The 26542-nt window shown below is 40.1% G+C and overlaps 1 protein-coding gene across 1 annotated transcript in view; it reads left to right on the plus strand.

The window, feature by feature from the left end:
• Window positions 1-969: 969 nt before the first annotated feature.
• LOC133011717 (proton myo-inositol cotransporter-like) overlaps window positions 970-26542 on the plus strand; it is a 55425-nt gene continuing 29852 nt past the window's right edge. The window contains exons 1-3 of the mRNA XM_061079555.1: window positions 970-1615; window positions 12361-12520; window positions 13814-14022. Coding sequence (XP_060935538.1) covers window positions 1012-1615; window positions 12361-12520; window positions 13814-14022 — 973 coding nt within the window. The 5' untranslated portion in view covers window positions 970-1011. The remainder of the gene's footprint in view (window positions 1616-12360; window positions 12521-13813; window positions 14023-26542) is intronic.

A 26542-nucleotide genomic window follows, 5' to 3' on the forward strand; every position in this document is an offset into this window, starting at 1 on the left:
GGTTGTATTGCATATCTATATTTCTAAGTAGGGCTGAGCAATAATACAATATCAAGAGAGTTTTCATCAATAGCAATATAATAAAGGTCAATTTATATTGATATACTGCTAAAACAGTAAGGAGGTATAACACATAATTGATATACTGATTTGTGAAGATTTGTTAAATGCTTTGCTGGTAATCGAGTGTCATTCTCTGCTCATATAGAAGATTGTTAAAGCCACGACCTTCACTCAGGAGAAAAAGTCAGTCTTTAAACTTAACATAAATAATAATGTGGATGTTGCTTGTGCCCCCAAAATGAAATCCTGGCATGCATCCTAATGAGCTCACGTTACAACAGTCAACTATCCCTTTAACTCTACCCAGATGCATTTTAGCCATTGTTTCCAAATACCCATATAGCCTATATGTAATTCTTGCATATTCTTGAATGAGATTCTTAATCTTCTTTGCCCCTAAATATGTAAAGCATCCTTGGTTCCCCTTGCAAGGCGCTATTATAATCTGTATCATTGTGAGTTTTTTTATATTTCCGACATCTACTTCCCACATTTCATTTGTATCCTATGAGACTAAAGCCTCACCACAATCGCTCCACACTCTCCACTCCAGCATCATGCTTCCAAAACAACATTTCTTTCTTTGCGTCATGCCGACGTTGGTGGTGACGAGCTGCTCCAGCACCACACTCCTCCTCCTCCTGTCTTACCTTTGCTCCCCAGTCTCCTCCAGATCTCCCAGCAGGACCACATGATGTGGATGTGATGCTCTGACACTCACACACACACACACACACACCAGGCTGCAGGACAACTTTACCCAGCAGCCAGTGTCTTTGGGAGTGTGTTGTGTTTGGGAAGTACCGGGCAGTAACTCCAGACTGAGATCGGGGGTCGCATTAGTTTAGTGGGCGAGTGTGATTTTGTTCTTTTACTTTTCTTTTCTCAGTTTTCTCCCTGAAGCACCAGACACAAGCCAGCCGCCCTGTCCCGTCTTGTGTTTCCCACATGTCGCGAAAGCAGGTGGATCATGACTACAGCCTCCGTAGCATGAGCAACCTGATGGGCGAGCGCTGGAAGAAAGTGGATGATGGAGGAGAGAGGAGTCTCATCAAGGCTCCGTCCAGCGCCAGCATGAGCAGCCAGGGCGCCGCCGCCGCCGCCGGAGGGTCCGCTGCCGGAGGGTCCTCCGCCGGGGCCCCTGGAGCTGCTGCCGGGGGAGCCTCCACTTCCTCCGCCGTGGACCTGGAGAGGGCTGCCCGCAAGCAGTTCCAGCAGGATGTCACGCCGGGCTTCGTCTACGTCCTGGCCGCGTTCTCCGCGCTGGGGGGCTTCCTGTTCGGCTACGACACCGGGGTGATCTCCGGGGCGATGCTCCTGCTGAAGCGGGAGCTGGAGCTCAGCGCCCTGTGGCAGGAGCTGCTCATCTCCTGCACGGTGGCCGCGGCCGCCCTGTCCGCGCTGCTGGGCGGCTTCCTCAACGGGCTCTTCGGCCGCAGGGTGTGCATCCTGCTGGCCAGCTTCTCCTTCACACTCGGGGGGATCGTGCTGAGCACCGCCCCCGGGAAAGAGGTGCTGCTGACGGGGAGGCTCATCGTGGGAGTCGGGCTCGGTAAGACTTGTGTTCCACCTGCTCTCTCTGTCCCTTCAGTCGTAATTAAACTATTAGATGCTTGTTGTGAACTCCCACTTTAGTCTTTCAGAACATGCATTGAATTATAATCAATCCTACAGGCAGTTTGGTCTTGATTTTCTAAAATGTCACTGGGTCAAACACTGAAACTAGTTTTAAATAGCATTTTAAAAAGACTCGACTGTCACAGAACTCAAATTAGTTTAATCATCACCCTTCATGCTGGTAACACTAATAACAATGTGATATTGATTTTTTTGCTTTAACCTTTCCCCTGCACGTTTTCTCAATTAGAAAGTTCAAAGGTCAGGACCATCAGAGCCATATAGGTCTTAAATCCTGTTTTGGTTCACAGTGGTTTGGTTCGTCACTCTCTGTCTTCCCTCGGCCTCCGGCTTGATATTTGGAAATTACTCACAGCTTGTGATTGCACAGCATGTCCCCTCTGCTCACTGGGGCTGCACGCCACTGGCTGGTAGACAACTTACTGTCTATGTTATTATAGCGAAATTGTGATTATGATTTGATTTGGTTCAGTACCATTAAGTGATTAAGTCAGTCTGACTGATGGATAAGAGGCGGATATTATCCCAGCATGTCTTAAGGAAGGCAAGATCAAACCACAAAGTAAGCTGGAGACTTTAATTGTCAGTAAAACCCCCATCATTGGACATTAATGTTAGAATTACAGTGATCTGATCAGCTGCCACTTCATTTCTTCTTCCCCTAAACCCATACTTTTGCACTATACCTTCCTACTACTTCCTCTCAGCTTCCTTGAATCACCCCTCTCTTTGCATATCCCTCCAACTGCTGCATAAAGGCTTTTTCATGAGACATGCCTGTTGTTCGGTATTCAATGTTTCTCATGAGTCACATCCTCTGTGCAAAGGGCTGTTAAAACTGGCTTTCCAGGCTGAGAGCCACATGCTGATGGCACTTGTCCGCCACCGCCTCGTTTGAGAGTATATATTCTCTGTGATTCGTGGAGGCATTTCATTCCAGTTTCTTACCTCAATCAGTCTCTGGAATGGAAGAGGAAGGTGACCAAAGTGAAGAGTTCTGTGTTTCTTCCTCTACAAGCCCTCTAGTATTAATGTTTGAATCAAGATTTGCTTCAGAGATGTTTCAGTCGCATTTCTAATTTTGATTTTTGTTGCATGACATATAATCCTTCCACATCCTAATTAGCATATGTTTGTTTTTCTGGCATCAGGAATATGCAGATGGTGAGTGTTTCTAGGTTAATTTTCCACTATAGGTTGGAAGATGTGAGGGGGTTACAGCTTTATAAATGGCTATATGGGGAAAGCAGGAGATGATAATTGAAAGCAGAATACCAGAAATACTCATGATTTCGGGCTCTAGCAATCCCTTTAACTTCAATCAAGACCGCAATGTTATGTAATCGATGTTTGATCAGGAGCCGCACCAAAATTGAATGGGCTCCTCCCTGAGCCAAGTTTCCATCAAGTTGCGTGGAAATCCATTCAGTTGCTTTTGTCTAATCTCGCTCACAAACAAACAAATGGACAGGGGTGAAAAAATAACCTTCTAGCAGTAGGTAAATATCCCATCTAAAGCATGGCCATTCCTCTGGCCTTCTTTAAGTAAAGACAAGTAATTGATCAAGATGTTAAAATCCAACTAGACCAGTTCTGAATCAATGGCCATTAGTGACAGCATGTTTAGCGGTCACTGCGTCATCCTGATCCTTATATTTCATTTTTAATCCTGGACATTTGTGAGGGCCACTGTCAATCGAAAGTGGCAGGAAGCGTGGTTGGAACTAGAAAGCATCACATACCATGTACACACAATGTAATCTTTGTAACATCACATGATTTAATCTGCTAATTTACAACATTCAAACAATTTCATAATCATGCAACACTTTCAAAATCACATCAGAAAAAGAGCCTAATAATTCATCTGCGTTTCGCTTTATACTAAAACAGTTCTTAGGCAAAGGTAGCTTTGTAAAGACAGCTACTCAGGCTGCTGCTCTCTTTCTTCTTTCTTATTGTCACTTTGCTGTAAGTGAATTCTTCAGAAGTATTTTCTCGGTGCAATCAATCAGAGCAATTACAGGGCATTTCACAAAGCAAGCTTTCTCCTGTTCGAGAACTGGTGCACTTTATTCAACCAAACTGCTGCCACTTTTTCTGTCGAAAGTTGTTAAAATAGTGAATTAGACAGATGGCTTGGATCAGTCTAATTCTACCAGTTGTCTGGAATACAGAGATGTGAACATGTTTACAAAATTCTCCATCTCGTACTTGAATCTGCCCACCCCTTGAATCCCATCCATGGTGTTCTCTTGCACTTTCCATCCATTTCAATTTGCACATATTGAATCAGAATGAAGCCTTATGAAGTGCAGTTTACTTTTCATGGGGAGGACTACATTACATTACCTGCAAATCTGATATAGTGATTGTTGATGTTAAAAAATTATAAAGTATAAACCTTCTCAAACTTTTTGTGTACCCATTGCAAGCGGAAACACTTCCTCAAATATATATTCCAGAAGATTTTAATATTAAAAACATAATAAGTGAGGAAATTATGCAGCCATTTCCCAAGCAAACACAGGAAATGAGTTTTGAAAATGCTGCTATCACTTACACACACACGTTCTGATTGCTAATACAGCGTGAACCTAATCACCCGTGTCATTTGGGCTGTAACATTATAATTGGCTGTTTCATTATAAGTGTGTCCTCCCCTTTATGCCATCAAAATCTTTTCCCGTACAGTAATCTTCATTACACAAGTATGCACGAGCCAGGCCCTGATAGATTATCAAACACATTCTGGCACCACAATTAGTCAACGAAGATGCTTATAAGGCGGCACTTTTTCATTGCACGCAATTATTCCGGCTTGTCACTCGCACTCGCACACTCACATCAACATGACTGCCTCAGGAAAGCCAAACTGCTTAGCATGTCTGAGCTGAACTTGCCAAAAAGGTCATCAGAGCTGTTTGTCAGACCAGTAAAGGCCATTTACCCATAGCCTGCCTCCCTGTATTTCTACACATACGCCTCTAGTATGTCTGCTCCTGGCCAGTTGTTGTTGATCTGACCTTTGCCTGAGCGCAGGGACTGTTGCTTGTCTCAGCAGACAGAAGGAATCGAACCAGACTGTTAGGATTGACATGGATTTATGACTTGACATGGCAACTGCAATCAAATTAAGAGGTTTTCTAGCTGCACTGAGTATTTGTGGAAAGATGTTTCAATCTTAAAGTGGAAATCTGCTCTTGTTTGCCATCTTGGAAGCGTTACCTTGTCTTATGCATCATTATTGATTCCAAAAAAAACATCTCTACATCCATTTCATCATTCCTCTTACTCAAACTGAATAGATTATGACAATTTTAATGAACATTATCATCACAACCGGATCATATTTCTCTATGCAGATGTTTCAAAATAAGTTTGTTCTGGAAAACAGACCCATGTAGGTTTACTACAGCAACCCCACTGCAGCTACTATGGTGTAAAACTCATACTCTTTTAATTAAGAAATCAAAACATATTTGCAACCATGATCTACATTTTTTGTAATTGATCATGGTCAATGCTAACTGTATTGACCTGGCTGCTTTACAATACAAGGCAGCCCCTGCTCCACCATTTGAGCGTTTTTATATTGACCCAGCAGTAGTAGGACCAATTCAGTATAGATACCCTAAAAAAAATTTAAAGTATTTGATTAAACATTCTGTGATAATACAAGAAAATTGTACTAAGAGATTCTCAGACAGGACTCCCAAGATTTTTAAATGAATAAATATGAAGGGTGTAAAGTGGAGGGAGGTTATAGCCTACTTTTTGACGATATGATTGATAATAATAATAATAATAATGTGATTTATCTGGACAGAACTTATAACAATGCTCAAAGAGGCTTTCCATAAAGATTAAAAACAGAAAAAAGGTAACAAACTAGAAATATAAAAAGCAAATACACATTTATCTGGTTAGCTTCGCTTATATATATTTTTTTAATTTATTACATTTGGATTACGATGATTAGGGACTGATTTGTTGGATCTAAGTGGAGTTGAAATAAAATGATTAACAACATTACTAGTTCTTCAATGTTATATATACAGTATATATAATAGTTATATTGTGTGACCGTTTACCTTCCTTTTGTGCAAGTCAACAAGGTAGTTCCTTTAAGAATCTCCCCTTAAAACACTGGACTCTGTGTGAGCTGTTTGGCGGAGTGAAAAATTAAAGGGTTACATTTGTTTTTGTTAAAAAGAAATCGGCTCTGCCTCTGATCCCTGCAGCTTCATTTGGTCATAATCCATTCCCTCAGACACAAACACACTAAAGCATTCATAGTCACGCTCACTGTGTGTGTAATCAGGTTTTCCAGCGAAATTATCCAGCAGTTGAAAATGTTGAATTGTTTTGTCCTTGGAAACAGCACATGAAGGGTCTGCATTACAATAGTGCTGTTAATTACATTGTGATAACATTTAATTATTACCTGGAGGCTTGCTAATTAATTGGTTGGTTTATATAATTAAGTCAAAATTTTTGCACTAACTCGACAGGAGTTAAGTGCAGACTCAATGCAGAGTTTTTGTTTGAGTGCATATTTGTTTTGTAATGTGCAAACAGCATCACTAAAATGTCAAGTGTTTAGGAAATTAGTTGTTTTTGGCTTAACATTTGTCCACCTTCCTCTTTTTCCACCACAAAATGGTTGCATAAGAGCAGGAAGTAACTGAGGATGTGAAAGTTACAAAACTCAGTCACTATATCTACAGGCAAACAAATTTGTTGACAGAATCCAATGGGAAATGAGGCAGACGTTACTGAATTTAATTAAGAGAGGGTACAACCTCTCCTGCTTCTACCACTGAATCAAATCACCGCTCCCACCACTTACCCATTTAAATGGCAATAGCAGCTTTATCTGGTGGAGTTTTCTCTTTTTCTCTGTCTGCATTTTCAAGGATCCTCCATTAGCCTTTAATTATCTTCCTCCATCACAACCAGCTACTTAGCAGCAGAAAATCTCCTGCCGGTGTCTTTACTACATCACAGTGACGGAGGAGCAAGTGAAGTGTCTGCCTTGTACTCTGATCAAGTGAGTCAGTCCCGAGCTTTGTACTCTGCGCCTAGAGGCTGCTTTCACAAGACCAGACAGACCCTTTGTTTAAAGGGACTCTTACCTTTGTTGCATTTTTACACTTTTTTTGGATAAGGTTAAATTGGTATTAATAAGGTAATGACACTCTAAAATGCAAGACAGACCCACCAGGAGTAAAAACAAACAATTATTTCACTCTCATAATATTTAGTGAAAACTTCAACCAATAAAATTCTTCGGACCGAAGGACCTTATTGGCCGACAGACCTGTCTGTTTGCTGCATGGACATGCAGGTTTTCCGTCTGCTTCTTGTGGCGCATTCGGGCCCGCGTCATCAAGGCATGTGAATGTAAATGTATATAACTTACCGAATCCATTGCTTTGGTAAACAAAAACTCACGTACGTGCGCGGAGGCAGTAGCTTGTAAGTCTGCTTGTAAATAAAGTGTATTCAAAAAAACACCGTGGATGGGAACGAGGGGGTGGGGCATTGGAGGAAGGCGGGATGATTTGAATGTGCTGTAATTCTCAAATGCAACAAAGGTAAGAGTCCCTTTAAGTGTGCTATGCTGCTTTGAGGCTGATCCTGACCAGACAATGACTTATTTTGTGTGTTTGGTGTGTGTGTGTGTGTGTGTGAGAGAGAGAGGGAGAGATAGAGAGAGAGAGAGAGAGAGAGAGAGAGAGAGAGAGAGAGAGAGAGAGAGAGAGAGGGTGCTGGGAGCTCTCCGTGGTTCTGAAAAGAGAACTCATTAATGAGAAAGGATGCAACTGTGTTTTGGAGGGATTGAGGCAAGCTAGGAAACTAAGCCTTTATTCAAGGCAATTCTGCTTGTTTTTAGTGCAGCTCCATTTCCAGCGGAGAACTTCAGAGGGATATGAAGTCTCTAGTTTTTTATCAAAATGATGCTACTTAACCCAGGTTATGTTCTCTGTGCAGTAATAGTGAGGTAGGACAAGAGCAACTCCTGTTGAAACTAGTTTGCTTATTTGAGCTGCCACTATCTCCTTGGACTGTTGAATCAAAGTTCAGCTATTGTATGACTAATAAAACATACATTTACACTACACAATATGTGATTCAGCAAATTCATTATAATGGTCAAAAACAATTGCAGCTCTGGAAAAGAAAGATGAAATCTACATCTAGTGATGATCTGGTTCTTTTTACTTAATAAAAAAGGAAAACGCTGCTGTTTTCAATTTGATGAAGGTCCTATTGTCTCAATGGTTTCCATTTGGTTCATGCATTTTCTTAGACAGAATTTGTGTCACCTGTTGCTTGATCCTAGCTTAAGGTCTGCTACAGATCCATTTAAACACAGAAACCCCTGGGCATGACTCAATACAAATATACGACATAAATCTATAAAAAAACGTTATATATGATATAATCCGCTTGTGAACTATAAATAACATGCAAAATAAAATAAATGAGAGCTAAATAAATTTCAATTTTGCTTAAACCATTAAACCATTTGTTTGTGAGTAGACACAAAATTTCCTCATGGATTAGCAATTTTTTGCTAATGTCTGATTAAGAACAATCATCACTCATTTCATTTGCAGAATGATGCTATTTCAGTAGACATGAAAAATACTAGACATGTCAAAACAAGACACTCCTGCAATAGCAGCTTAAAAAATAATAAATACTTACTTTAAAAATCCAATACAAAATAAAATGACATTGTTGGACTCTAGAGACTCTAGCCAAACATATTACATTTTAGATAGCAACTGTAAAGTATTGAATTTGACCTTTTTACTGGCCTGTAATGGTATTAGCTTTGATGGGCTGCACCATACTTTCTCTGTCACCACCTGCAGCAAGATGTGAAATGGAAATGATTCATTACTCAGTAGATGCATTAACATCAGTGTCGTATCTCACTAACAGGCATACAGGCTGCCTGTAGCAGCACACGTGGCTTGCATGGAGACAAGCTGCTGATGCATATTGCCAAAGTAGATACTACAAAGGTAACAAGGAGGGAAAAGGTGGAGGAGGAAGAGGGGATTACAGATAGAGACAGTGCAGCTGATGAAGATCTTGAGGACTTGTTTGTGTGATTTCACGCTGAAATCTGTGCATATGTCTGTGTGTGTGTGCATCTGCTTAATGTGACACAAGGTGGATGAACATAGAATGCAAAAGCACAGTTACAATTCATCAGGCTGATAGAAAGGAGTGAAAATTGAAATATTTATCTGATACTTTTGTGTCTCTAACTCAATGTTGCATTAACTGTCGATTGGTGTTGGTAGAAAATGCGATTGCAAGTTTTAACAGGTAGTTTCTACAGTTCTGTGACATTTTATTGTCCAAGTCATTTTTGAGTTGATAACAAAATTCTCTGCGGATTAATCTTGAATCCAAGAATATCACCTGCAATTTAGGATATGCTTCACAGCAGTCAGAGTAATCAAGCAATTCTTTAGTAATTTCCCCTCAATATAAATACACACATTATATAATCTTTTGATGCTATCATGTTCTTCCTTTGTACTACAATACACAAGAGGCAGATATAACCATGTATGTATTGAAAGATGATGCTCACTTCGGAATGAAACTTGCCCACCTGGTGCATGAGTCAAAAAAGTGTTCTAGCTTCTGGGCTTGCTTCTGCTGTGATTCCCCTGTTGACCCCTGTTGGTCCCTGCAAGCCCTGAGGTATCTTTCCAACAGCTGTCAAACAGATGTCTCATTTACAGTGGTGGTCTATGGGGCTTTTTTGGGGGGGGCCGCAGGATATTTTTTTGTTGCAACACCACAAAACAAACTGGCAACAAGGCTGAGTGGTGACGCCACATCCAGCGGTCTTCAGAAATCCATAGATGCATGAAGATGCTCCTTACTTGTTGGGAATATTCCTCATGTTCACGGCACATGGAACAGAATTTTAAGGTCTATGTTTGGATGTTGTTGTTTTTTAAACCAAACTGCACCTTTGAAGTTGTAGTTGACTTTTTCCCTTATGTTTTTATACATACTGGCTTCTTCCTTTTTAAAAATAATAAACATTTTTGTAACATATGTATTTCATGTTCATTTAAGCCTTGGGAGGTTTCCAACTGCCTGTAACCTAACATTAGGCAAAGCAAGTTTATTTGTATACCACATTTTAACAACAAAGCAATTCAATGTGCTTAGCATAAAATAGTCAAAGTCATTAGACAATACAAAAATACATATTTCAAAATAGATTAAAAAGAGTTACAATGCAGAGATTGAATGAAAGCACAGAGGAGATTGTGACTATCACAGCTCTAGTTGAAGCTGTTCTCCTAAATACTCAACAATAAATGTTGTTTCCTAAAATGTCTAAGATTATAGATGCTGTCACAGATGCTGCATGCGCTGAACAAATGACGGAAATATTCTGCATTTATTACAAAAATGTGTCCTAGCTCAATTGTAAACTTCCGTCACAGAGGTTATGGTTTTCCTGTGTGTCTTTCACCCGCTTGTCTCAAAAGCACATCAATGGCTTTCCCTCACATTGCCCTAAGCAGACAGACTTCATGCCAGATAGCAGTTGATTTGATTCTGGCGATGATCTGCATCTTGGATTTCCGCCATCAGATGATAATCCTTTTTTAGCCATAACTAAGATAAAGACTTGACTCTAAACCTTTGGGGTAAGTTTACACGGTCAATGAATTGATTTGGAAATTTTAAAAAAATGTAAGGGACTTGATTGATATCTCGGAGTGTAACAGCAGACAGGGAAACTGGTTTAGGTCGAGGAGTGCCTCTTGTCTGATCACTCAGCACTGAACGCTAGACTATGCAGAGACATGACCACAGGGCTTTGAACCATGACTTTACTGTGTCGTTGGAGAAATTTGTCTTTTTTTAGACAATGTTTTTTTATGCCACAATTCTTTTTAACCAAACCCAAACCAAACTTTAATGAAAAAATAAAATAAATCCTTTTCTCTCCCGGTTATCGATCAGTCTTCTGAGGGCTGCCACAGTGTGGTGCCCGCTCAGTGACAGCGCGGCCGGTTTCCCAGCAAGTGGTTTCCATAGCAACAGGTAGCCATGTAGCCATGGCGGCCGCTTAGGGCAGGGAGGCAGCAGAGAGCGGAGTGGAGGGGAGGGCAGGTGTGTGTGTGTTTGTGTGTGGGTCTGGGTGTGTGTTTGTACGTGTGTGTATATGTGTGTGTGTGTGTGTGTGTGTGTGTGTGTGTGTGTGTGTGTGTGTAGAAAGCAGTGGCAGACTATTAATAGAGCTTATCAGGAGCCAGCTGCAGAACGCTGCGGTCTCACAGTACCTCGTCAGATTCATCCTGGGCAAACACACACAGTTTGTTCTGCGTGTGTTTGAGTACACGTGTGCAAGTGACTGTGAGTGTGTGTTGTTACGAGTGTGTGTGTGTGTGTGTGTGTGTGTGTGTGTGTGTGTGTGTGTGTGTGTGTGTGTGTGTGTGTGTGTGTGTGTGTGTGTGTGTGTGTGTGTTTGTGTGAGAGAGAAAGAAAAAAGAGAGAGACAGAGAGAGAGTGTGAGACTGGATGGTTGCCTGAGTAGTGCACCACCCATTACTGAGATGGGCCATAGTATTTCTCTGTGTCTGTTTACTCTACATCTACATGACGTGAATGCTGCTGCTGTGCATGTTATGGTCAAAGGTAAAAGTAATTTACCTTTTGGCTAAAGTAATAACAAAAGAGAAAGACGTAACAAGAATTTGATTATGACTCATAGTGTATTTTTACTGTGGTTTTTATGACATCAAATCCCATATCCTGAGATAATAATGTTATTATCTCTACTTGTATCATGTATAATGTCTACAAGCTCTGTAAAATTGCCATATTATCCGAGCTTAGTTTAGTTTTTCGACCAATTGTGGGATAAAATATCCAATATTCTCTCTGCTTTTAGCTTCTTTGCTATCAACAGATTCCTTCCTAAATGGTGCCTACTCCATGTTAGCGGATGGATGGAACTAAAAAGTCAAAAGTAAACATCAAATTAAGATGGTTTCTGTTTTTTTAGGTAGTTCTTATTACACTGCCGTTTGTTTAAGTGTTCATGATTCTGATTGGTTTTAGTTGGTTTCGATTCTTTAAAAACTTGGTGATCGACACAGCATCCGTATCCGAGATAACAGTTTTGTACAATGTGAGAAAATGGAGTTGTGTCGTCCATCTTTATATGTAGTCATTGGTTTAGACTGAATATGAACGGTGAAGTTGCAGCCATAAAACCACAACTAAAGGCTAAAAGATACTAAAAGAATACAAGTACAGCAAAGATTATAAGAATTCTCTGTGGGTTTGTTTAATTCAAATGATCCTTCTCACATTACACATGGTTATTTCATCCATCCTTTTGTAAAACGATTGCTTCTAGCAGCTTTGAATTAAGCCTGTTTATGGGTTTAACATTAGGATTTAGTGGTGGATTCGTTTTTAAATCTGCTGTGGTAGGTTCATAAGTTTTACATCGCATAGAGTTCAAATAAAATAAAGCAATCTTCTTACATGTAGCTCTGTATTTCCACTGAGAACAAGAACATATACGCCACTTCAGAAATGTGTAAGAGGACCGCTTGCTAACCCTACCCTCTCCTTCCCCCCGCTGCGCAGGCATTGCTTCGATGACAGTGCCCGTGTACATCGCTGAGGCCTCTCCGCCCCACCTCAGGGGTCAGCTGGTGACCGTCAACACCCTCTTCATCACCGGGGGACAGTTCACTGCCAGCCTCATCGACGGCGCCTTCAGCTACCTGCAGCGCGATGGGTGGAGGTGAGACACACACACACCACGTGCAAAAACTTTGAAGATACAATTTAGCCCAAAAAACTAAAGAAATCACTGCATTTTGTCTGTGCCAATACACACACTTGAGATAAGTCTGCAAGGAGCCTCATCTTCATACATGATAGTCATATGGTGAGATATGATATCTTTTATTTAAGTTATTATCATATCAAATGCCAGGAAAAGTCGCCATGGCTTACACCCTCATTTCAAATGTCACCACATGCACGGGTGAGCCACTATCATTTGCTGAGAGCAGCCAATCTTGGCGTTAAAAAGATACAGTATGCTTCCCTCTCTCTGTCCTCTTTTATCTGCTGCATCTTTTTTCTGCACTGTTTGCGTCCTTTTTAGCCGTAACACAGGACGCTGGTTCACAGCCTCCAGGGTGGTTGAATATTGTGCTTTGAGAGGATGCAGATACGAATCGTCCTTTTCACGAGGATTTGCTTCAGCTGCAGTTCTGACGGAGATTGCGTCGATCAAGATACCGTAGATTTGTGTGATTCAGACCAGCTTTCCGAAGCAATTTTTGAGTCAAGATGATGAAGGTTGTTTTATTAACGTCTTTGAGGGCGCAACAGAAGAATGGCCTTGGTAGTTCACACAGTATAAATATATATATTTCTTCCACTCCTTGGAGTTGTATTAAATGACTGCCTGCTGCGTCTCCACTTCTTCTTCTTCTACATATTAGGCTTTCATTATGGTCCACTCCTCACTTGTTCACCTCTCTTATACCCTTTTGTGCTTCGCTGTCCTAACACATAATTTGGGGGATTCATAGAGTGAGCCTTTTTACAGAATGATTTGGACCCTGTCTCTTACTGTGCATGAGTGGATCCAGAGAAGCAATTTTCCTCTCTACAAAATAGTTCAGTGTATCCGAGCTTCTATTTGGGCAAAGTTATTCTGTCATGATATCAGAAATCGTGGCTTAATAGTTTTGGTTTGTTGTCAGAAATGCAATACCTCATATGTGTTCAGGGTTCAAATTAAATACTAACTAAATATAAATACAGTATGAAAAAAATATTTTAAGCAGATAAAGATGAATAAAGCCTTGATATTTTTTCCAGTCTATACTTTAAATGAATTATACCACCTGATGCTTGCTTGCTATAAGCGCAACATAAAAATAATACATATATATATATATATACACACAGAAATAATACAGTCAAACCCCAACTTACAAAATTTGTAGTTAGCTAAAGGAAAAGGAAAATCGGAAAATGTGATGATGTAGGTTCTCTCCTTCCCTCTCAACCTCCTCAGGTACATGTTGGGTCTGTCAGTGGTTCCCGCTGTGCTCCAGTTCATTGGATTCCTGTTCCTGCCGGAGAGTCCTCGCTGGCTAATCCAGCGCGGACTGACCCAGAAGGCCCGCCGCGTGCTCAGTCAGATCCGAGGCAACCAGAACATCGACGAGGAGTACGACAGCATCAAGAACAGCATCGAAGAGGAGGAGAAGGACAGCGGAGGAAGTGAGTGGACGAAGGAGGATTGGTTCAGGGGTTTGGCAGTAATTATTAATATGTCTTTTATTAATTTATTTATAACCATTGAAACAGCTGTCTAGCAGGTGTGTCCTCTTTGCAAGCCAATGCAGAGGGTTTGATAATTCATCAACAATCATTGAGCAGCTTTCCTGACTCAAATCCTACTGATTTGATTCTCTTGTCCAAAAATTCCAAAAAGGTCTGAGGACGAGTGTGAGACGTCTTCCATCGTAAATAGCTTGTCCGGCTTCAAAACTGGGATTTGAATTCATGAAAATAATTTACAGCCTTATACTATTTCCTTATCAAGTCATGCGTCATGCAAAACACAACAAAGTGAATCCAGCAAATCTGCAGATTTCTATTGATTAGGTAAGTGCTACAGTTTAGAGGTCATTGATCATTTTTCAACAAACTTACGACCTCCTCCACTGAGAACAGTGACTTGGGCATTGAGTGAGACTTGGAAGTATGTTTGAAAGGAAGTGACTTTTTCATGATCTCCTATTCTTAACACCTGACAGCTAAAAGAGTCACAACCCGGGGCCTTGAATGCAGCAGCCTCCCTTTCAGTAACTTTTATTTCTTCAGTGAGGCTGATTAGTAGGTTCATTTCCACCTCCTGCTGTGTGACAAAGTCTTCGCCGACTGAAGAAACAGCAAGTCTTTCACTTGCTCTCTAACATTCCCTTGATTCCTAGGCTGACCTGTCATTAATGCAGTGTGAGTACGGCGGCTGCTGTAGTTTGAGTTTCTGTGGGTAAAGATATTATATTCACAGTTTCCTGTGGTAGCCAAGATAACTTTGTTGTAGTTATTCATAAACACCTGCCACAGCAAGAAATGACAATGCTTTCTGTACAACAGTGAATGTTTCAGTAGCATATTGTTGAGTCTTCTTCTACCATTCAAAAATATCAGAGATTAATACTTTGAGTTTAATTATATTTTCAATTATTGCTTTTATAGTGCTACACCATAGGTGCATCGGCCCTGTAGATAGAGACCTATGGTAGAAAGCGGCTAAATGGTAGGATGAGGTTTATGTTACAGAGCGCGTAGAAATGTTCTTCCTCATGGTCATCTACTGTGTGAGCTGACCTTTCCCCGACTGCCTGGATTCTGCTGTTTGATTTAAGGCTTTGGTGTGAGTGGACGTATTGAGAGAAGTTGTCAAAATGATGGCTGATTGAGCTTTATTATCTAATGTTGCTGGTTCATTTCCAGCAAATTCCTGAGAGACCGTGTGTATCCTTGTTCAAACCAGTCTTACCAACACAATTTATGATCTTTGATGACCACTCAAAGCGCTTTACAGTTCAGCTTTTTCCCCTTCACATACACATTGCATCAATGTGCAGCACTCTTTTCTATGGGGTTTCTTCCCCTTTGTAATATTGAAGACGCTTCAGTCCATGTAAGTGAAAATGTATTTGAGGCTCTTTTGATCTGCTGGTTGGTGTAAAGAGGCAGAGAACAAACATGTATCCTTGTTTTAGACAGAGCTTGTTGACATGAAACCAGTGAATGAACGCTATGAATCAAATACTGAATTTCATTCATGTGAGAGTTGAATACACAAAATCAGAGCCTTTCATCTCTATTCAATTTTACTATGAGGGTATAAATGCAATTAGATCCTCTCTTACGCTGCATCATGTAACACATCACGTTTTGCAAGCACCTCACTAAAAAAAACAAATTTTCAAAAGGAGTTTCAGCAAAATGGTCCAACTGTGTCCGTTAAACTGCAGATGCGAAATGATAAAACATTACATGACCTCCAGCCAGCTGATTCAAATTGAAAACACATTACTTTTGAGAACTAAAACTGCCAAAAACTTAAGTACTAAAAGATAAATAAATGGTTATTATATATCAGTATAGATATAGATACAATAATGTATAATGGAATTAAGAAATATACGAGTTAATACAGACTGAAATATACAGTTTGGTTTGGAAGAAGGTTATATATGTATTTCTATATATGTATATTATCTATTAATTTATATACTTTTGGCCATTTCAGTGCTCCATACAGTATATTACATGATGAATCAGCTGTTTCTAGAATATTGCTGTATGTTCAACTTACCGCAGTTCAGACCAATATATAAAGTCTGAGGAGGTTTGTAATATGAAAATAAAATCGGGAACATTTTTAAACATTTGACAGATCTAACTTTGTGAGGAACCAGCCAGAAAGGTCAGAGAGTACATGACACGTTACTTGACCTTTTCAATTTATTGTAGATTCCCCCACTCTCTGCAGAACTAAAAGTCTGCTCATGTCTCATCCTTTTTTCTAAATTCACTGTAGTTCTAACCTTTTGTATTTGTTGTGCACATATGTGCAGATCCATTGTAGCACAACTTGGTAACGAAACAGCTTGTGTTTGGTGTTTGCTTTTTGTGAGGTCTCAAGGTCTCTCACGACTAAATCCCAAGTGAAAATTCTTCTAATGTGTGACCACCATCTGCGCCGCATCATTTCATGGCTCCACAGCCAGTACGTTTTGCAATTTACATGCTCTTTTTTAGGGCCGACATATGACCTGGAGACCAGCTGTCGCCTAGCAACCAGACAGCCATGCAGATGGAGAGGACAGAGATTGTTAGACGGATGAAGTAAAGAAAAAAACAGATTTCTCATATTTGTATTTTTTATTAAAGAAGGTCCTCTGCCCCCATTTCCAGATAATAATCTCTGGAGTTAGAATGTTTCTGCGGAGCCCTTTTATTCCAACATGCATTTCCTCATATTTCGTATCGTGTCATGCATATAATAACATGGAGCAATTCAAAAGAGGGAGTGCTTGTTCATGTCATTACGGGATTCCTAATGTCAGCATTCTTATCATCTGATCATATCTGGCTTAAGCATATGTCTTGGGTGATCTGATCACAAGCACACCTCTCTAAGTAGGCGTGAACAACAACATCCAAAGTCTGTCTGCACTTTGATGAGCCCAGGAGAGAGAGATTTTATAAATGTAAATAAGAATGATTAGAGCTGTCACATTTTTTTTCCAGATATACTTAGATCAAAAATCGATGATGTGTCTCAACTTTCTTCTCTTCTTCTTCAAAAATTAAGCTAAATGATCTTATATACTTTATACGAACGCTGCCATCTTCTGCTTTTGACAGAGAGAAACTAAATACTTTTTACTTGCAGGGTAAAGAATCTTCTGTCAAGCTAAGTATTAAGGGTTGGAAGGTAATGTGAAGGCCAGAACAGCATAGATAAACGAGTGAAAAGAAGAGCAGGCCGTCCATCATCTTGTCTCTGCTACCCTTTAGAATACTTGTTAAGTCTGCTGTTACTGTTAAGTCTGAGGACTCTCGCTGAAACCTGGATCAAACCTTACGCCCCATGATTATTCTTTCCCCTGAGAGAAAATACTCCTTCGTGATTGGCCCTTGGTCTTTCTAACTTGTGGTCTGTGGCCCCCAGCATTGAAATATGTGTGAGGTGTGTGTGCGTGTGTGTGCTTGTGTGTGTGTGTGTGTGTGTGAGTGCGTGCGTGCGTGTGTGCGTGCGTGTTCTCACCTAGAAAAACAAAGGCGTACCATGCTCCTTCGCTGACATGTCAGTTACCATGGAAACAACACTCACTTCCCTTTTTCCTCTCACCTCCGACGTAACACTGATTATGGTGTGTGTATACCTCCCATCTTCCCTGTCGCACTCACACACTTTGACACAAAATTAATTTGCACATTTTCCCAAGTCCCAGTGGTCAGAAAGCAGATAATAATAGAGGCATTATTATAGATATAGATAATAGGGAGCAGATAACACACATAACTTTTTCTCCTGTCAAAGTGCAGCCAGTATCCTATTAAAGGCACATTTATATGTGGTACAATTTTCAAACAAGCATGTGCTGACATTAACAAAGCATGACCTTTAAATACTAATCCAAAAGCACATTGTTGATATTTTGTCCTATTCTTCTAGAAATTGTTGATTATTACTAAATATAAAATATAATGTATGTAAATACAACTAAGTAGTGTAGGTTGTGGCCTTTATTTTTTCTGAATTATTTTCCAGTGATTCAAGTATTTCTTCTTGGGGGTTTAATTTTCAGCATGTCACATTCAAAGCTGATTATTTCTTTGTTTCTATGATTGATTTGTTGTATTTTGGGCGCTAAAATGTCAGGGTTAGCTGGAAGCATAATGAAAAGAGCTGTGAGTGCCTACTTCATCCTTTGAAACCAACTCAAAGTAGTGATGATGATGTGGTGTCACCCTCGAGTCAATGAGCTACGATCATGTCCTTTCAGCCTGAGAGGTGCACAGGCGAGGAGGAGGAGCGGGAGGGGGAAGTCTGGTGGGAGGAGAGGTCGAAGACAAAGAGAGAGTGAAGTGGAAAATTGAAGTGATGGGGCAGCAATTATGACGGAGAAGCAATATTGTGGCAATATCGCAGGCCAGTGCTGTCAGCCATTATATTGCCATTCTTCATGAGAAACTTCACAGTACACCCTATTGCGCACATTGATTTCGTGTTCATAACAATCCTTGTTTCGAGCAACACTGAGCCGACAGATGTAACCTCACAAAAACAAAGGGCGTGGATGGTCGCTGAGTGATGGGGCAGCTTCAAGCAGTAGATCATTCTTAATAGAACTATGGGAAGGTCCGTTTTCATTTCTGTAACAAAACCATATGGAGTGTATTTTTAAAAGAGGAAAGCAGTAAGCATTTAAGTGAATGTAAGTCTGAATACATTTAGTTCTATCTTTGGGAGATGATTATTGTTGATTCCATTTAAATTCGCAGACTGGAACCAGCTTATTGAGCTTGTTTTCTATGTATTATTAAGGGCCTTTTACACACCTGGTATTAACATGTGGTTGAACATGTTTGTTTGTTTAGAGCGGGGAGGGGAAATCCGATGTGAGATCCGATTACGAGACTCATGTTGAGTCACATTTTAATGAAGACACGCTCACTCAGAGTCTGTCTACTTGTGATAGGATCACGAGCACCACATGTTAATATAATGTAATATGTTTAATGTAATATAATATAATCTGTGTTCAGGATCAAAGCCTCACAGTTTGCTGCTTGAATTTATGAATCGAGGATGTAATCAAGGAAGTTCTAATGGATTCTATAATGCCCAGTTTTCACAGTACATACATATTATGTAGAAAATGAGCATTCAATTGACTTTTGAGCTTCAGCAGATGATAAAATGTATTACCACATGGATGCAGAAACCATAGAACTTAGGGAAAGCCGAAACATACTTACTGGATCTTAATGAAAACATCTACATTGATTTGTTCTGTTTTGAGGAGCATGCACAGGTGTTGGGTGGAGTATTCCTTTAAAGCTGGATGACTTTCAGTCTCCTCACTCAGTCTCCATAAATCAGCTTTGGTTTGAAAAGGAGAGATGAAAGAAATCTCTCAATGTCAAGTCCATTGAACTCAATTTAGCAGAGCACAGACGCTGCTTTATATAAGACAGGTTGGTAGGCAAACAGACACAGCCAGTAATCAGGATGAATGGAAATATTGTTTAAAACAAATAAAGCTCCATTTGAAGGTCATATAAGCAGAGAGTTTGATTCAAAGTAGAGACTACCATTACGCGCATAACCACAATATCAGCTGAAGTGTAGGGATTCAAATAAGTGTATTAATGAGCCTGTTTTATGTATTTTCCTCATTGTAGCTCAAATATTTTCATTGCTATTCATTATTTGCTTTTCTCTCATATATTTGTGGTCCAAAGTCATCTCTTACACCTGCCTCTCTGTTTAACTTGTGATTGTTTTAACCATCTGTTTCCAGGTTATTAAACAGTACACTGTGTTAGTAGTCTGCATTTATGTTTCTGCTGCGAGTTTCTAAGTGTTATATGCTTTTATTACCTCTGCACACATACTGTTCCTGATTTATATCTGAAGGAGTTTCAGGTTCTACCTCCATCACAGGCCTAATTCTCCCGCTGATCTTTAATAATTTATCATATTTAAACATTTTATGAAACTCCACTGCTGCTCTGAGTCTGTTTAAAACCCACGAAGAAATCGTAATGAGGCCGGGGCCTTTCTTTTCGTGCAGGAAAAAAAGTATTTGAAGTCAGGGTACAACAAATTTAAGAATTATGAATTTAAAATTAAGTTCATACATTTCTCCTTTGGTCAAAATAATCTTAACACGGCTCTACAGATAAAAGACTCGAGGGTCCCTATTTGATAAGTTCAACTGGCTTCAAAGTTTGTAGCAGTCGGCTCACATCAATGCATCGCTATTTCCTGACATGATCTGGGTTGACGGCCATGCTCTTCAATCAAGATTTAATTGAATCCAAACCTTCCAAAAGGCACTGTGTCCTCTGCTAATATACTTTTCAATAAATATGCTTTCTGCTCCCTTGTTCTTGTGTTAAATAACCCAAATGGGCCGCACGCCTGACAAATAGGGTCACGAGGGGAATATGAGCAAATATTTAGATTAGTTATAAGAGTGGAAAAGACACATTTCTGCCCGTGTTGCCGTCAGTCTGATGAACAATGAGCTGATGGCAAAATGAGCAGCAGGGTGGAGTGCAGGGAAATTAAACCAGCGTCCCATGTGGGATATTATTGCAGAGACTGCATTAGCAGAAGATGCAAAGCAAGGCAAGCGGCTTCTGATGAAAGCAAAGAGAGGGAGATTAGGGAATTATCTTTATCTTTACTGCAGTAATTGGTTTCTATCGAGGCCTACAAAGTCTAAAAAAAACAAAGGTAGCCCATGAATGCATTAAACTCCAGATTCAATTTATCCATTATTATATTCCTCTTGCAAATTATTAATTCACCATCCATCAGCTGGAGTATTTTATTGATCTTTAAATAACTAGCAGGCGCTTGTAGTTGTTCACAGTATTCATTGCGGTTTTATTGAAAAATCAATGAGGAGCATGGAGATTGTTTTTGTTTTTTTCTGAAAGTTAAGAGCAGAGTTAGATAAATGTTAAGCATCTTACAGATTAGATAGTTACCGGCATGAGAGAGGTTGCCGAGGATACAGGGAATGGGAGCTTTTTTTGTAGTTTTCACTTTTGTACTTTTCACTTTTGTATTTATCGTAGCAAAAGAACCAGAAATACTTAAACCCACAGCCAATTCATTTCTCTCTGGTTCTTGTATGAATTATATAAGATGAAACAATCTTTGAATGAGTGAGTTTTGGAGGTGCCATTCTGCTCCGATAAAATCACTTGGAGCAATACTGTGCAATAGAGAGGGGGCCTCCATGGAGTTGGATTTAAAGACTTTGTCACTAGTAGAGAAATAAGTAAAATGGGTCTGAAAGTTTGAGGTGATTTTCAGTGTATTGCAGGAGGAGGAAAAAGTAAAGATTATTAATAGCACCTCCAGGGGTTTTCACTTATTTGAATTGCAGAGCACCATGTGATTAAAATAAAGGCCACTCTAATGTGCAGCCATATTCTTCTAAAGATGCTTTTCCATGGCCTCAGTATCCTCATGCAGCGACGGCAGAGAAGCAGTGACTCATCCCGGAAATGCCGTGTTCAATTAAATACCGCTTGTTGAATGTTTATGTATTCGGTACAGAAACTCCAATGAGCCCTGACTGAAATTAACAAGCACAATAATGGTTATGACTCAAATTGTCTTTCGGTAGATGTGGGTTTATTATCCAGTAAATTATTTTGGCAAAATGATTATACAAATAGGCTTTTATTGGGAAACAGGGAAATGAGAATTTCAGATGACATAGGTAACGGCACCTAGGTTTTCTTTCTCCCTCCCCCAAGCCTATCCAGCTCTCGCATACTTGTGTGTGTGTGTGTGTGTGTGTGTGTGTGTGTGTGTGTGTGTGTGTGTCTGCTGCGTGTCTGTGTATGTGTGTGTGTTCCCCTAAGGAAGATTCCTTTCATATATATATAGGGCAGGTGTGCAGCTGGGATGTCATGTATCTCAATAACTCTTTTAGATTAATTACCAGCAGACTGACTGAATGACCCCAGAGATTTCATTACAGGCTAAAACTCATACATGGGAAGGGGTAGATAGATGAAGATATGTGCCTTTGTTTGGTTGCAGCTTTTGCAGAATGCACAGTGATGATGCATTTAGAGTTATCACGTTTGGAGAAGTTTTCTCCAAACCAAGGAGAATTTCCTCTGACCCCGTTTATTTTACCTGCAGTTATAAACTTGGTGGCATCATTAATCAAACAAGTGCAGCGAAAAAATGACCTCAATGTTTCATGTAAGCTGTAAGTGGAAGCCTTAACCTAAACCACCTCCACTGCAGGTTTCATTATGGAATCACGATCTTTGGCGCAGTGTTAGCTGCAGAGTCTCCCTCAGCTAATTAACTTTATGTTGTCGCAGTAGATGCATCTATTAAGAACAGTTATTACCAATATAATTGCCTGAATGCTAAGAGCATTATTCGTAACCGCTCCCTTCCACTGTACACTGTACAAAATACACCAGAGATATGCTGTTATTTGGACAATAAGAAACTCTTATTAATATCAAATTACCAGATGCATGGACACATAAACATACATCAGTGTTATAAGAACCACCTGAAATAAAAATAACTATTTTGATGGAAGTTTTCTGTCCTCATGTCTTGCCACTGGTCTAATATGCAAAAGAGATGGACGTGTGCCTCTTTGTCTTGGGGATCTCAGTTAGATATGAAAGTCCATGAGCGTAGACACTACAATATACTGCTAGTTGGTAGTATAGTATCTGTATCGACAACTACATTTTTGGTATCATGACATTCCTTGTGGGTAGCCTATCTGCTGACATCGAGGGGGTGGGGTTTATGACCTATACTGCATTTAGCCACTAGGGGGCAATCAAGATATTTTGGCTTCACTTTTGGAGATGTCATGTGATCCATCTTTATATAAAGTTATTAGGTATGAGTTGATTTATTAACAACTATATCATAGACATTTTTTTCCCCTCATATGATCTGGAATAATCAGCTTGTTGCACAATAATAAGCCCACATGTCATGAAAAAAAAACTGCACTGAACTTCTGTCAATCTCATTTATTGCATCTCATACAGACAGCTGATGGTAAAAAGAACCTTGACTTTGGCGGAACGAATGCGTAAAGGTTTGCACGACCTAGGAAATGTCTTGAAAATGCTGCCCGGTGTACTTATTGAAAATTCAAGTCAAACTCTACTGTGCACTCTGATTTTGATGAAGCAATATTCACATTAGGGCAGCACCCTTCTCTAATCGCCTTGAGGAGACGAATCTGGGACATCTGTCTCTTCAACACACATTTATTTCCTTGCTTCACAGTGAAATGTGCCTCTGGCCGTCTCAAATAACTGCGCCAGCATTGTGGAGGTATGATAAGAATTTTATCGACCTCCTATCTGGCTGTTACAGCATGTATCTTTCCCCTGAAATGAACCTTTCTGGTGGTTCATCTTGGGTCTTCAAACGCCTCCTTTTTCCTCCTATTCATTTGTCAATTTGTCTGAATCACAGAATATTCAGAGTATTTAGTTTCCTTGAATGTGTCAATCAGACATTGATTTGTTTACCAAACTTTCTTTTCTGTGCTTTGTTTTGAGCAAGGCTGTCTCGGCACATCATGAACCGCTGCCTCTCCGCTGTGTGCTACAATTGTTATAAGTGTAAACTGGTGTAAGCCCACTCCGTCTGCCTCGAGGCTGCTCAGACAAGAAGTGTGAAGTGACTCATGCAGAGAGGAGACGACATTTAAAAAGATTTTGACAAGCTCGAAGGTGAGAAGCTCTTTGCCAGTAAACTCTTCTCTGTTTTGAAGGAGAAGGTTGAACTTTTTACTTGAATTTACTGTGTGCCAATATAGACGTTCTCTAATGGTGTTTGGATATATGTCTACATTAATTAAATAACATCTGTTGAAGCTGTCGGAGTTATTTCAACTTAACAGTGCATCAGTGTGCCGCGACAGTTAAAACACCAGTGGGTTAAATATGGATGGCCCCCAGGTGACTGCTGTTTCCACTGACAACAGTTCCTTTCCCCCCCGTGGTTTTCCTCTCACCTCCTCTTAATTGTGTGACAGCAGCTTTTTATTTCCCTTTCTTTTCATTTCCTCTCCTCTCATTGTTCCCATTTATTATTTATTTTAGTTTTTTTCATTCATTTTTCTTTTTCATTCACCTCCTTTTCTTTTATAATTTGCTTCTCTGTATTCATGTACACTGGGCATGCATGTAGCCAATGGACTCACAGATTCTTTGAATATTAGCCATATTCTTGTGATTGTAGGAAGTCGAGTACTTGCCATTTATTTCTTCCAGAAAAGATCACATGAATCAGGAAGTGAACGTTGCTGTCTATATAAGTTATACACAGGTTTTTCAAATGTGGATAAACACGCAAGGAAACAGCACACAACAGGAGAAAGCAGGGGCAATTTTACAGGGGTTACACTTTTATATATATAACTTTAGCCCCTCAATATTAAACTCAACATTGATTGGACGTCTTGCCAGTGTAGCATATTGCATGATTCAAAGAAAAAAAGCGCTATTGCACATAAGATGTAAAAAGAAATAAGTACACAGTTTAACATGGTTATTAATGCTGAAGTCCAATACACATCATAGCGTTATGCCAGGCAATGTTTACTGTCAGCATCTAGACTGGCAAAATAAAGAAGAGAAGAAAATGCAGTGCATTCACCCGATTGTCATGCTTCAATTTTTTTGATTGTTCGATCAGAGTCAGGTTGTGGCCATACCAACCACACAATATTCAAACTAAAACAGGGACAGCAGAGTTTCCAAATATCTCAATTTCAGGGATTCGAAAACTCCAAATGCATTTTAAAAGTAAAACGTGATTGTCTGGATGTAGCCTTTAGATCAGCAACCACATCACCCATCAGGCATGAAGGTCATCGCTGTACCTTTTGAAATGCAGATCCAGTCCTCTCCCCTGCGGCGGAACAGACTCTTTTACCAATGAGTCTCTTGGAAATGCTGATGTCGCCAATCACTCTGCGTTTGTGAGTCATGTTTGCTGTTACTCATCCTCTACACAGATTGGGGTGCAGATTGAACCCACTGTCTGCATTCAGAGTGTGTGCCATCTGTTTAGTGATTGACTCTTGACTTGAGTGGAATGTGACTGAGCATTCATATCGTCCTGTCAGTATTAGCTTGATTTAAATTCTATTGTATTCCATTTTGTATTCAGCCTGGCTTGTCTAGCATTAGCGTTTATGGCCATGCTCTGCAGTACAGGAAACAATTATAAAATTCTGAAATCCACATGTCAGCTATACAAGGTTAAAGTTAGTCTAATCAGCAGTAATTCACTTTTTTCACAGGACATGTTGTCAACCCAAGTTTTAAAAAGTGCCTCAATCAGAGTAGACTTCTAGAGAAACAAGGGAAAATAGACTTTGGCGCTGAGACTCCAGTAGGAAGTAGATCACCATGGCAGCAGCTTCTATGAAGTAGGTGCTTCGGATATGAGGGAGACTTCCCACCCAGAGATCAGACACTGGTGGTGGTGATGAAGAATGGAGCACGAAGTTGGGACGTCTGACGAAGGGCTTGTGGGTGTTTGAGGTGGTGCAGGGGTGGAGGTGGATCACTCAGTGATCGTGGTATTGAAATGACAATGAATGACAGGAGGGAGAGGGAACATTACAGCGTAGAACGTACAACAACAGCAACGCAACATTACTGACTTATTCTGCCGATAGGTCGAGAGGACATGCAGCAGGTCAAGCTGATAGTGAGCGCCCTCCTCTGGATCCCGGGGCAAACCTTAGATGGTCTGATGCACTTCTACACTGACTATTTTATTCATAGTAGTCTGAATATGAATAAAATGCTAATTATATGAACAAATAGTGACAGCCCAATTGAAAATGACTGATAAACACAGGTTTCCCTGAGTTTGTCTGGTACAACATATTTATCCTCTAAATACAATCTGAAAACAAACGGTCCTCTAACCCACACTCAGTTGTGCCTTGATAAGAAACCATAGGATCATAGGATAAAATACTGATGTCATAGAGTCAAGATAGGAATGATAGTGTTTAGCCATTAGAGTTGTTGACGCTCCTGTGAACCGTGTGTCAACCACTAACAGTGAATAGTCTGTCATGCGGGTCATCGTGTTGCTGAAAAAGCAGCAAGGAAAAGCAAAAGTGACAAACAGAGAACAAAAGAGCTTCTTCCTCCGAGCCCTTCACTCCTCTGTCCCCCCCTAGGTTTAAAGCAGGTCATTAATAATTGAGCGAGGGGAGTTTTGCGGTGGCAGATCTATCATGAATCCTCCTCTGCGCCTGTCACTGCAAGGATAGTCGATGGATACTGGACCAGCCTCTTTCACATCCCCACATGGCAGATAAAGACAGGGTGTGGAAAAAAGAAATACAGGACTTCGCTGTGCAATATGTTGTTCAAATGCAGTTTTTACTCAACACTGTTTTTCACACGTGTTAAGGTAAAGTGTACATGACACACA

Source organism: Limanda limanda, chromosome 1 (genome assembly GCF_963576545.1).
Source record: "Limanda limanda chromosome 1, fLimLim1.1, whole genome shotgun sequence".
NCBI lineage: Eukaryota > Metazoa > Chordata > Actinopteri > Pleuronectiformes > Pleuronectidae > Limanda > Limanda limanda.